Source organism: Saccostrea cucullata, unplaced genomic scaffold (genome assembly GCF_032062105.1).
Source record: "Saccostrea cucullata isolate Sc308-1 unplaced genomic scaffold, CSIRO_AGI_Scuc_v1 ctg18247, whole genome shotgun sequence".
Classification (NCBI taxonomy): domain Eukaryota; kingdom Metazoa; phylum Mollusca; class Bivalvia; order Ostreida; family Ostreidae; genus Saccostrea; species Saccostrea cuccullata.
In genome coordinates this window covers 1-11090 of record NW_026924899.1, presented here as the reverse complement: position 1 = coordinate 11090, position 11090 = coordinate 1, and the positions used below count along the sequence as shown (strand labels likewise).

Sequence of the window (11090 nt, the reverse complement as noted above, 5' to 3'; positions counted from 1 at the left end):
TATCGTATAACATATTTTGCCTACAACCGAATTAGTTACATCGAAAACGTATTTTTCCTTTCCTCTTGGCGTTACTCTGAAAATATGAAAAAATATGAAAAAAACAACAAAAAACAAGAAAATATCTAAATGTGTATGGTCCATTTTTTTTTATTTGAATCTAGTTTATAAATTATCTTTTATATATATCTTTTTACAAAATAGCAGAACAATTTATTATTTCCAGATTTAAACCTTCATTATGGACCCAAGTACCAGTGCCCAAGATGTGACGCGATGTGACATTTGTGAGACTGCTATAGTACAGATGCATTGTGATACATGTCTGGCCAATCTGTGCAAGGCTTGTGTTGGAGACCACATCTCCACTGACGAAAACAGGGGTCACAAAGTAGTCAATTTTCAGTCAAGGAGAACCACTCCCATGTATCCTGACTGTGCTTTCCATGTTCAAGAACAATGTGAGATGTATTGTAGACACTGTGACGTGTCTGTTTGTCCCACCTGTTTGGCATCTGATCGACATCTCGGTCATAAACTATCAAAATTCTTGCACGTTCTGAGCAAAAAGAAAGACTTGATAAGGAAAGAACAAATCAAATTTAATGAAACAATTTATCCTTCATACCAGGACTTTGCAACTGATGTTCAAAACAGAATGAGTCAGTTAAAGAAGGAATGTGGAGATCTCTTAATATCCATAGCAAATCATGGAGAGTACTGGCATAGTAAAATCAACAATCTTGTCGGGAAACTTACAACTCAAGTTAGAACAATAGAAACCAACAATTTAAAAACTTTACAAAAACATCTTAATATAACAAACCAAAAAATCGCTGACATTACAGCTCAAATTGATTTACTTAAAACTGCTGCTAACTCCAATGACATTGAAACGCCTTTCAGTGTCAAATTAATTGCAAATCATTATAAAACGCTTCCCCACATAAAAATTCCCTTAGTACCTAAGATTACACCAGAGACAATAAGAGGAAGAAATTTATAAATTGTTCGGTGTTCCTCATCCCTTGCCAGAAATTGGATCCCGTCCACCAGAAAAGAGGGTAGTTTCAAAAGCAATGTTTTTCAATAAGATTCTTCCCATTTCAGGTTCTCTTCAAAACATTGCCTTTTACAGAAATTCAAGAGTCTGGATAAGTAAAAAGAACAGTACAATAAAACTTTACAGCATTAATCAGGAATCACCACTCGTAACAATCAGAACAGCGTCAGGAAACATGCCAGCAGACATAGCAGTATCAAGAAATGACGAACTAATTTATTTTGATGACAAGGATAAAACTGTCAACACTATAAAGAATGCAGATATAATGGAAGTGATCAGGTTTCGGAATTGGAAACCTCGACGTGTCTGTTGTGCATCCTCGGGTGAGCTGCTGATTATCATGGAAAATGATGAAAAGCAATCAAAAGTTGCCCGATACTCTGGTTCCACAGAGAAACAATCCATTCAGTCTGATAATAAAGGTAATGCCCTCTTCTCCTCTGGTGATTTCGATAAATACATTTGTGAGAACAGAAACCTGGATATTTGTGTGGCTGACCGTGGAGCAAAAGCAGTAGTTGTGGTCAATCAGGCTGGAAAATTAAGATTCAAATATAAAGGGCATACTCCTAAGCCAAGAATGAGACCTTTTTGTCCAACAGGAATTACTAAAGACAGTCAGGGTAACGTCCTGACAAGTGATGAAAATAATAACTGTATACACATCATTAATGAGGATGGACATTTCGTACGTTACATAAACTGTGGGAGTCTAAATTTAATACGAGGATTGTGTATAGATAAATATGACAATCTGTTTCTAATTGGTTTCAGAGTAAAGCTTTTGGGGGTCTTGAAGCTTGTAAGCCGAATTGAATATTTGCAGTGAAATAAGCTTTTTAGATATATTGTTTTCTTTAATAAGGTGAAAGTAAGAATAAAAAAGACAAAGTACTTTCTATTTTGCCTTAGTATAGGTTAAATTATTCATTTACCATTAAAATAGCATGCATGTATGGAAACAAGACAATTTATATTTCAAATTATAAATGTTTCCTATGTTAGAATACTCTTTACACTGCACACTAAAGAGTTCTGATTCTAAGGTATTTTTCTGCAGTTAGAGTGATCTGCCCTGAGATTTAAATTCTAAAAAATAGAAAATTACACAACATTACTCAATTTGTAATCAGTTTAAGTATTCTCAACAATTTAAAAGGCCAAAATAAATTATCCGGACGTGTTATTTACATGCATTTTCTCTATTGAAGTAATTTACAGTGATTTATATTCACTGCAACTGTGTTGTCTTTAAAAATTTCCCCCCAGGGGTAAATGGCATTCACCATACATTGAAAACTAAATAAATAAGCACAATATCTACTCCTTCATACAATATATTTTTCTCAATTTCCAACACAATTTTTGCAGTCGTGTAGAGAGGGTCCTTAAGTTGGAAATGGCAATTAGGTAAAAATATGGAATATGGAAGGCATCTGATGAGACAATATAGCTCTTCTTTCCTGTTCTGAATAACAACAAGATGTACTTGGTAGAAGATGTACAGTATATATTTTACATCCTTAATGTTTACCAATCATTAATATTATTGATAAAGACAGTGAATGATTATCTCATACTTTCTTGTAGTTAATTGGATAAGAACAATGGTGTTTAACAAACATTTCTCAGTTACTTGAATCTGATTTGTTTAGAAACATTCGATTGAAACCATTATTCTGTGAGTATTGAAATCACATCAAAGAGCATAGTAATACAATAAACATTGTCTACAACCAATGTTGATTTTTTACTGAGTATTAAAACCCTGACTGCGCTGATTTCATTGTAATTGTAGAAAATATTCAATATAAAGGGTGTTAAGAATGTTCGTTCCAATTTTTTTTTTACTTTCGAAAAGAAATACGATGAAAAGATACTTGTATTTACAATTTGTTATATTTCATGTTTACAGGGGAAGGCAGGTATTAAGGAGGAATGCCACACCAACTTTTTAATTTTATAGATCTCTGAGTCAACCTTTTTAAACAATGGTTTCAGCATTGAATGGCCGACATTAGCTCTTAATTATTTTATATGATTTTTTTTGTATTTTTTCAAAGAAAACGAAAAAAAATAATTATATCCAAATTAAGTGCTTCCTTGTAAAATTTTTGGTGTAAATGAATGCATCCCATGAATACCTAATAAAATATGTAAAGAAAGTCTGATTGGACTTTTTAATTTTTTTATAAAAAAATATTATGAAAATAAAACATATAATTTGTGAATATTTTTTAACCTTGTGGTTAAAACCGTCTTAAAACTAGCCACAACTGGGGAGAACATGTTCATTAATCATATTTATAAAAGAAATTGAATCGAAGTAGCTCAATTTTAGAGAAATTATTTTCTTTAAATTTTTGCCAATCCCGGTCAAAATTAAACCGATCCCGACCATAATTGTACAGTTATTGGAAATAAATAACATTTTCCTAAGAACACTAGTCTGATTAGGTGTTATAAGGGTTAAAACATTATAGAACCTGACAATAAAATAGATTTATGCATTGTAAATACATGAAGAGGCAATAAATTAGCATTTTTTTTTCATTTTGTTTTATTTATGATCGGGATCAGTTTAATTTTGATCTGGTTAGGTCCAAATGTTAAAAAAAATTAATTTCACTAAAATTTCTCAATTTCGTTTCAATTTCTTTTTAAAATATGATTGACAAACAATGTCCTTAGTTGTGACTAGTTTTATGGTGTTTTAACCATAGGTTTAAAAAATATTTACAAATAATGTGTTTTGTTTTCATAAATATTTTTTTATAAAAAAAATCAAAAAGTCTAACCAGACTTTATTTTCATATTTTATTAGGTATTCATGTGATGCATTCATTTACAGCAAAATTTTTACAAGAAAGCATCTAATTTGGATGCAAATAATTTTTTTCATTTTCTTTGAAAAAATACAAAAAAAATTATATAAAATAATTAAGAGCTAATATCGGCCTTTCAATGCTGAAACCATTGTTTCGAAAGGATGACTCATAGATCCATAAAATAAAAAAATGGTGTGGCATTCTACCCTAAAACAGATGATGCCTGTTCAGAAAATTACAGATGACACATATGTGTGACATATATTGAGCACGAGGTCAGAACATCCTTGCAAATACTTTGCACAAATTATCAAATTTGTGAAAAATTTCAAAATGAAAAACCTATTCTTTTGAAAAGTAATCTATCGTTCTTATATTTACGCTCATCAGCTTGTCAGATGCCATGAAGAAACAAAAGTAAATTATCCTTTATTTTCGCTCAAAAGGACAAGCATTTCTATCATTTGGGTGCTTTAAAGATGTTATATATTTTCATATAGAAGAAAAATCCTATAACTTTCTGGTAGACCTGAATTGCCATAAATCTTGCACACTTTTGGAGTTTTGTCAGACTTGAAAATTCATCTCTTTAGTTAAGCACTACTTTGAAATTTTTGAAAATATTTCATTCTGGAACGAACTCTCTTAACACCCCTTTGCATAATTGTATATTTTTTTTATAACAAGAGAAACATTTTCAAACGAGGCGAAATTTTCAAAACTATTACTGCAAGAAAGAATGAGATAATAAGTCACCGGCTATATTAATGTGTGGCTGTGGTTTACTACAGTTTTCTTGGAGGACAAGATAATGCATTGGTGCAAGGCATCAGATTATTCACAAACTAAATGATGTTGATTGGGATACACCAAATCTTTTCACATAATGATACCTATGGTGTTTCAGCAAAATATTCAAATGAAGGATATGCACATGAAAATAAATTGAATAATACGGAGAGTTGTTTAAGTTCATTGATGGCATAGCAAGCAGTCTTTTATGCACATGAATAATCTGCTCTAATTTTATTGACGGACTGAAACTTACTTTTTAAGTATTTTGTGTGTCCAGGGCCAATAATAGTTCTGAACTTACCTAGATACAGTACCGAACAGAACCAACCTGACTCCCAAGCAGTCCAAGAATGCAGTCCCCGGGACTGCTTCGGGATCGCTCTTGGAATGCTCTGGGAATGCTCTGTGACTGCTCTGAAACCGCTTTGGGACTGCTCTGGGACTGCTCTAAAAAGCAGTCCCAGTTGTCACTGGGACTGATTTCTATGACTGCTTTGTTCACTCTCATGTGTGACAAAGGTTCTGAGTGACATGATAGATCCACCCCTTGTGTATTCTGAATTTGCAGGCTCTCAATTGTTTTGTTTACTTGAAGCAGAGAGGAGTTTTAAACTATTAAAAATGCAAGGATTTGTATCTTTAAACAAGTAGAGAGTATAATTGTAATAGTTATTTAAAATTTTCAGAGACTGTATTCTTACACAAAAATAGTTTTAAAAAATGTTTTAATAAAAATAATAAAGTTGTTAAATAACGAAGTCAGGAGAAGATTTTTATCCCTAAAAATAAATTACAGGGTTATATATGAGGGAAAAAATCTACATGAACTCCTAATTTATTATTTAATGCAAAATTGTGTACTCCAAAAATGCATGGGCACTATTTTTAAAAAAAAAAAATTATTACAGTTAAACAAGTATATAAGATTTTTTTAATTAAAAAAGCTACACATTTTACAAGTACCACGCTATAAAAAAAGAATATTCCAAACAACCCTTAAATAACCTAACAATTTATTAATGAACATGAAATAAAAGGGGCTACCATTCTTCAGTAAAATAAATAATGTAAACAATTATTGAGAAATTTATTAATGAATTAGTTTTAAATTTATAAACAACTTATCGAAAGAGTCAATTTGTTTTAAAAACAAACATTTGAAAATACCGGGAGTGTGATTTATTCCTTTTTTTTGTTTTTCTTGTGTTTACCTGGACAATTAATGTATGTAAAATGGTATCAACACCTGTGGGTTCAATCGCCTTTGGGACAGAAAATCAATCATGCATGTTATTTGGGTACTGTACGAGTATAAGTGTTACACATCATTGGGAATGTTCTCTGGGACTGATAGGATTGCTCTAGGACCGCTATGGGACTGTTTTGGAACAGAAAACAGTCCCCGGGACTGCTCTGGGACTGCTTTGTGTCAGGTTGGGTCTGGTCGGTACTGTACCGATGTAAGGTATTCGCAGTTATGATAAGGCTGTCCGAAGGCTTAATATGCCTTAAAAATATACACTTTATTTTGAGCTAGATTTTAATTTTAATATGCAATCCTTGTTTGAAATTGCAGTCATTTTGAGATAATAGTTTAATCAGGTTTTATTTTAAAGCATTTTTATGATGTCACATGAATGTGTTGATCACGTGACGGAGATTTATGATATTCCTAATTGTTGCACAAAAATCGTTTTGGTACAAGTGCAAAACAAAATTATTGTGCAATGTTTGTTACATAGTTCAATTCATCGTGATCTATGGTATATATAGAAAGTGCTGGGGCAGGTTTAATTTTTACGCGTTTAGAAAGTGTTTACGAGAAAATCAGGTTACCAACACAAGAAGGGGTATTTTCCACTCTTTATCGCGATTAATACAAATATGGATGGAAGGATATGGAAATAACGAACAGTATTCAATCTCAACGTCCATTAAACAAGTATACAAAATGAGAGCAGAGCAAACACGGACCTCCGAAACATCAGAGGTGGGATCAGGTGCCATGGAGGAGTGAGCATCCCCTGCCGACCGGTCACACCCGCCGTGTGCTCGTTGTCATAATCAGGAAATAACGGAAAAAATCCGTGGTCAATTCAGTGTATAAATAATGGACTAACAATTGGTATGAAAAACGTCAGTCAGCATTTCATTCAATGATAAATTGTATTTGCTGACAAGGTCATTGTATCGACCATAGAATTTACGAAATGATGACTTTAAACGAAACTGTTGATATTCTTGTTTCATCAACTTGCTTGTCAATAATTTACCTCGTTTAAGAAATTGTTCATACGTAGAACATGCTCTTGCGTATCGAATCAACTGAGATATAAATACTCCGTATGCAGGTGATGAAGGTATATTGCTGCATAAGTAAGGGAAGTTGACGATAGAAAAGTTAAAGTCATCACGTTTATCATATAGCTTGGTTGTTAGATTACCATTTGTGTCTTTTTCAAGTAAAATATCCAAGTATGAAGCAGAAGTGTCGGACTCTGTAGTATCTTTTATCTCAAGCTCACCAGGATATATCGTGTCGACGTAGGAATGGAAATTATCATTATTAATTGACAATACGTCGTCGATATATCTAAATGTCGAGTTGAAGGCCACAGCAAGTGTTTTCTTCTTTTCACGTAAAAGATTTTGCATAAATTCTGCTTCATATGAATATCAAAATAAGTCTGCTAATAACGGAGCGCAATTTGTACCCATGGGAATTCCAATAGATTGTTGGAATACCTGGTCTCCAAAAACCTTATAGATATTGTCAATCAGAAACTCAAGCATCTTCTTGATGTCAACTTCAGAGTACTTATGTGTGCAATCAGAATCTGTTTTAACAAAATAATTTTTCAAATGACCAATGACGAGGTAAGTAAACTTACGAGTTCCATTTTTGTTGAAGAAGCAGCTGTCAATGATATCAAAAAGCCTGGATTTTAATTTGTCGTGCGGAATTGTTGTGTATAAAGTTGAAAAGTCGTAAGTTTTTATGCTGTTGATTTTTGTAAAGTCTTGTGATTTCAAATTGTCCAAAAGTTCTTTACACACAATCCCCCAGCAAAATTCAGTTAGAGGACATATTTTGTAGATTCACACAGAATATGTTCATTTTGCCCTGGTTTATCACTTGTGCCAGTCCAATATAAATACGATTCATTGATTCTAACTCTGTCTACGGACGTGTAAAGGGAGCGTTTCACACATAATTTTTTTGCTGTTATTTGAATATGTGAATATTGGACAAGCAAAAAGAATAGGGCTATTGTTAAACATCATTACAGCACACTTGAGCTTAGAAAACATTTCAAACACTTAAATTAAACAAAAAGTTCCCCCCCCCCAAATGTATATGCCATGTAATAATTATGACACTTTCCCAATCATGTCAGCTCAAGTATGCAGTGACATGATGTCATATACTATTATGACGTAATATCTAGGTAGTTCAGAGAAGTTACTACAGTTTAAACAATTTTTAATTTACGGGCAGCCTTATCCTAGCTGCGTTTGATATGTAACAGGCATGGGTACGATTATTGAAAAATATAATCAATTAATAATAGATTACTTAGAGGAATTTTGTGTAATCGATTAAATAATCAATTACAGTACGTTTTGTCCTGTAATCGATTACTATAGACAGTGTAATCGATTAATAATCAATAGCTCTCGACATTTCTCATACTAAACTATCAAAGTAAAAAAAAATGAATAATGCGTAGTAATGCTGATATCCCCTGACATTTGAATGTATGCACGCCGTTTACATGTCTGAATTCTCTTACATGTAGATTTGATCCATCATATATAATAACTATTAATTGTTGTAGAAATTAATTGATATTTTACTGTGATTTATGAGTGCATGGACATTCTGCATGTTGCAGAATTCATAATGATATACACAGTCCCTGTGCTTTAATTATTTAAAAGATTAATAAATTAGATCTCTTAGCAATGGACAAGTAAACTCAATGTACCTGTGTATAAGTAACAGAACAATTTCTTTTTATGTTGAAATAATTGTTTTTGGAGGTATAAATTGTTCTATAAGGTTGTTTGTTTACAGTGGAGTGATTAATTATAAATTACTAGTAGTAGTATAGGGTATGGGAATATACGCGACCTTATCAAATTTTGCACATTGCTGACGTCACGGAGCGGACCCCAGTCCAATGAGTCACAAACATTATTGAGTGAAAGGGGGTGGATCACACCACAGGTGGTCTTATCTTTTAGGAAGTATCGATCAGTGTATAAAATATTAATTTAAGACTAAATAGTTGATATAATTTGACATTATCTGGATCATATTCGGATGTTCTTTCACACACCAACTTGATTTTGATGGTTCTGTCATCTGTGAATCAGACTGTGTGAAGAATCTGGGAGTGTTTTTCAACAAATCACTTACCATGGAGACTCAGATTAGCGCAGTGTCCAAATCCTGTTTTTACCACCTGCGAAATATTAGTCGAATTCGCCCATTCATAACAGAAGATGCTTGTAAGACTCTAGTTGTCGCTCTAGTTGCATCAAGACTTGATTATGGAAATGCACTACTCTATGGAATTACAGAGACAAATATTTCACGGCTACAGAGAGTACAAAATACGGCAGCAAGGATTGCCACCCGAACTAGGAAGCATGATCATATCTCCGAAGTCCTGATATCTCTTCACTGGCTTCCAGTTAAATTTAGAACATATTATAAGATCCTTTTATACACTTTCAAAGTACTCCAGGGGACATCACCATCATACCTAAAGGAACTCATAACAGTCTATCAACCGTCAAGAACTCTACGCTCGTATGACTCCAAACATCTTGTGAAACTTCGTGTTCGCACGGAGACATACGGAACGCGTCGTTTTGACCATGCAGCGGCAACTTTGTGGAACGGTTTACCTGATGCTCTTCGCTTCCAGACGTCACTTTTAGCTTTTAAACGAGATCTTAAGACTCACCTTTTTAAGATAGCATACGACGTATATTTTTTTTATTTTTTGAACAAGTTATAAAGTTCTATTGTCCTAAGTCTATTTATTTTGGGCACAACCTGTATTGTGTGAAAATTTTAATGTGATGTCAATTTGATCTTAGTCTAGCAGCATATAATTTTAGCTTACTCTTATGTTAGTTACGATCTCTTAGAATGATTTTAGGTCTAATGTTTTTATGATTATTGTTTTTATGATTATTGTGTTGTATTTAACTACTTGTATATCTGAAATAGTGTCTGTTCAGCGCCTTAAAGTAAATCATTTTAAATAGGGCGCTATACAAATTTTATTATTATTATTAAGGTCTTCCGTCTTCAGCGGAAGACCTTCTTGTTATTCTTAGGTTTCTTTTCCACTATTTTTATTATTATTGTTTTTTTTTCTTACCGATTTTGTGCACGCGATTTCTCAGAAACGTCTCGATCGATTTTCATGAAACTTTCAGGACTGATAGAACATCAAGCAAACCTGATATATAATTTTTTGTTTTGATGACGTCACTTCCGGTTTTGAGATTTTCGCTATTTAGTGATTTTCAGAGGGTCACTTTGTTCGGCAGTTTTCTCAAAAAGCACTTAACACAGAAGCATGAAATTTTCAGCGATGATAGAGCAACATGTGCTGATGTGACATACACCTATCTTTTTCTCCGGAAGTGCAGCACGTCGGCGCTCGCTATGGCTCGAAAAAAGTTCTATCGAGGTTTTGGAAAATTTTGACACCTTTTCTGCAATATCTTTTTACATGTTAACATTTTGTAAAGAGATGTAGAACAAAAGTTGTAGAGAATGTCACGATCTTTCATAGGATATCAACAATAAAGGGCTGGCCCCTATAATTAAGGGGCAAAAGAGGCTGAAAGTTTTTTCTTTATATCTCAAAAAGTATTGGAAATTCGTAATACATCAAAGAAGCAAAGTTGTTCAAAATGTCAAGCTTTATCTAATGGGGTTGTCGAAATGTGTCCGGCGACGTCACTTCCGGTCAAACCGGAAGTAGTCCGAAATTGCATATTTTCACTGTTCTTGACAGGTTTTTGGATATCATATGTCACTGGAAGCTTAAATCTTAATTTTCCGTCCGTCGACGGTACTTCCGGTCAAACCGGAAGTTGTCAAAAATGACTTAATTTTGCAGTAACTAACATAAATTTGGAGGATTAAACCATTTTTGGACTTCATTACTCTTTTTTTTTCAAATGAAAGTTACTTCCGGTCAAACAGGACGGAAGACCTACTCGTTGCTTTGCAACGAGCTCGGCTCTAGTTATTATTATGTTGCTTATTCCGAAATCTTGTCCATTGTAATATACACAGTGTAAGTTTATACTAATGACGCTAATTGTTATAAATGTGGTCTAATACGAAATAATATTTCATTTGGTCAATG

The 11090-nt window shown here is 33.2% G+C and overlaps 2 protein-coding genes across 2 annotated transcripts; both read left to right on the top strand.

Moving 5' to 3' along the window:
- Nucleotides 1–241: 241 nt before the first annotated feature.
- Nucleotides 242–1882, top strand: LOC134267561 (uncharacterized). The gene is made up of 3 exons (XM_062749769.1): nucleotides 242–728; nucleotides 1111–1754; nucleotides 1841–1882. The coding sequence occupies exons 1-3, from the start codon at nucleotides 242–244 to the stop codon at nucleotides 1880–1882; spliced, it is 1173 nt and encodes a 390-aa protein (XP_062605753.1).
- A 7231-nt stretch (nucleotides 1883–9113) lies between these two features.
- Nucleotides 9114–9686, top strand: LOC134267560 (uncharacterized; the record flags this gene model as incomplete). The annotated part of the gene is made up of 1 exon (XM_062749768.1): nucleotides 9114–9686. A coding segment is annotated over exon 1 (573 nt), but the record flags the coding sequence as incomplete, so codon positions are not given.
- Nucleotides 9687–11090: the final 1404 nt, after the last annotated feature.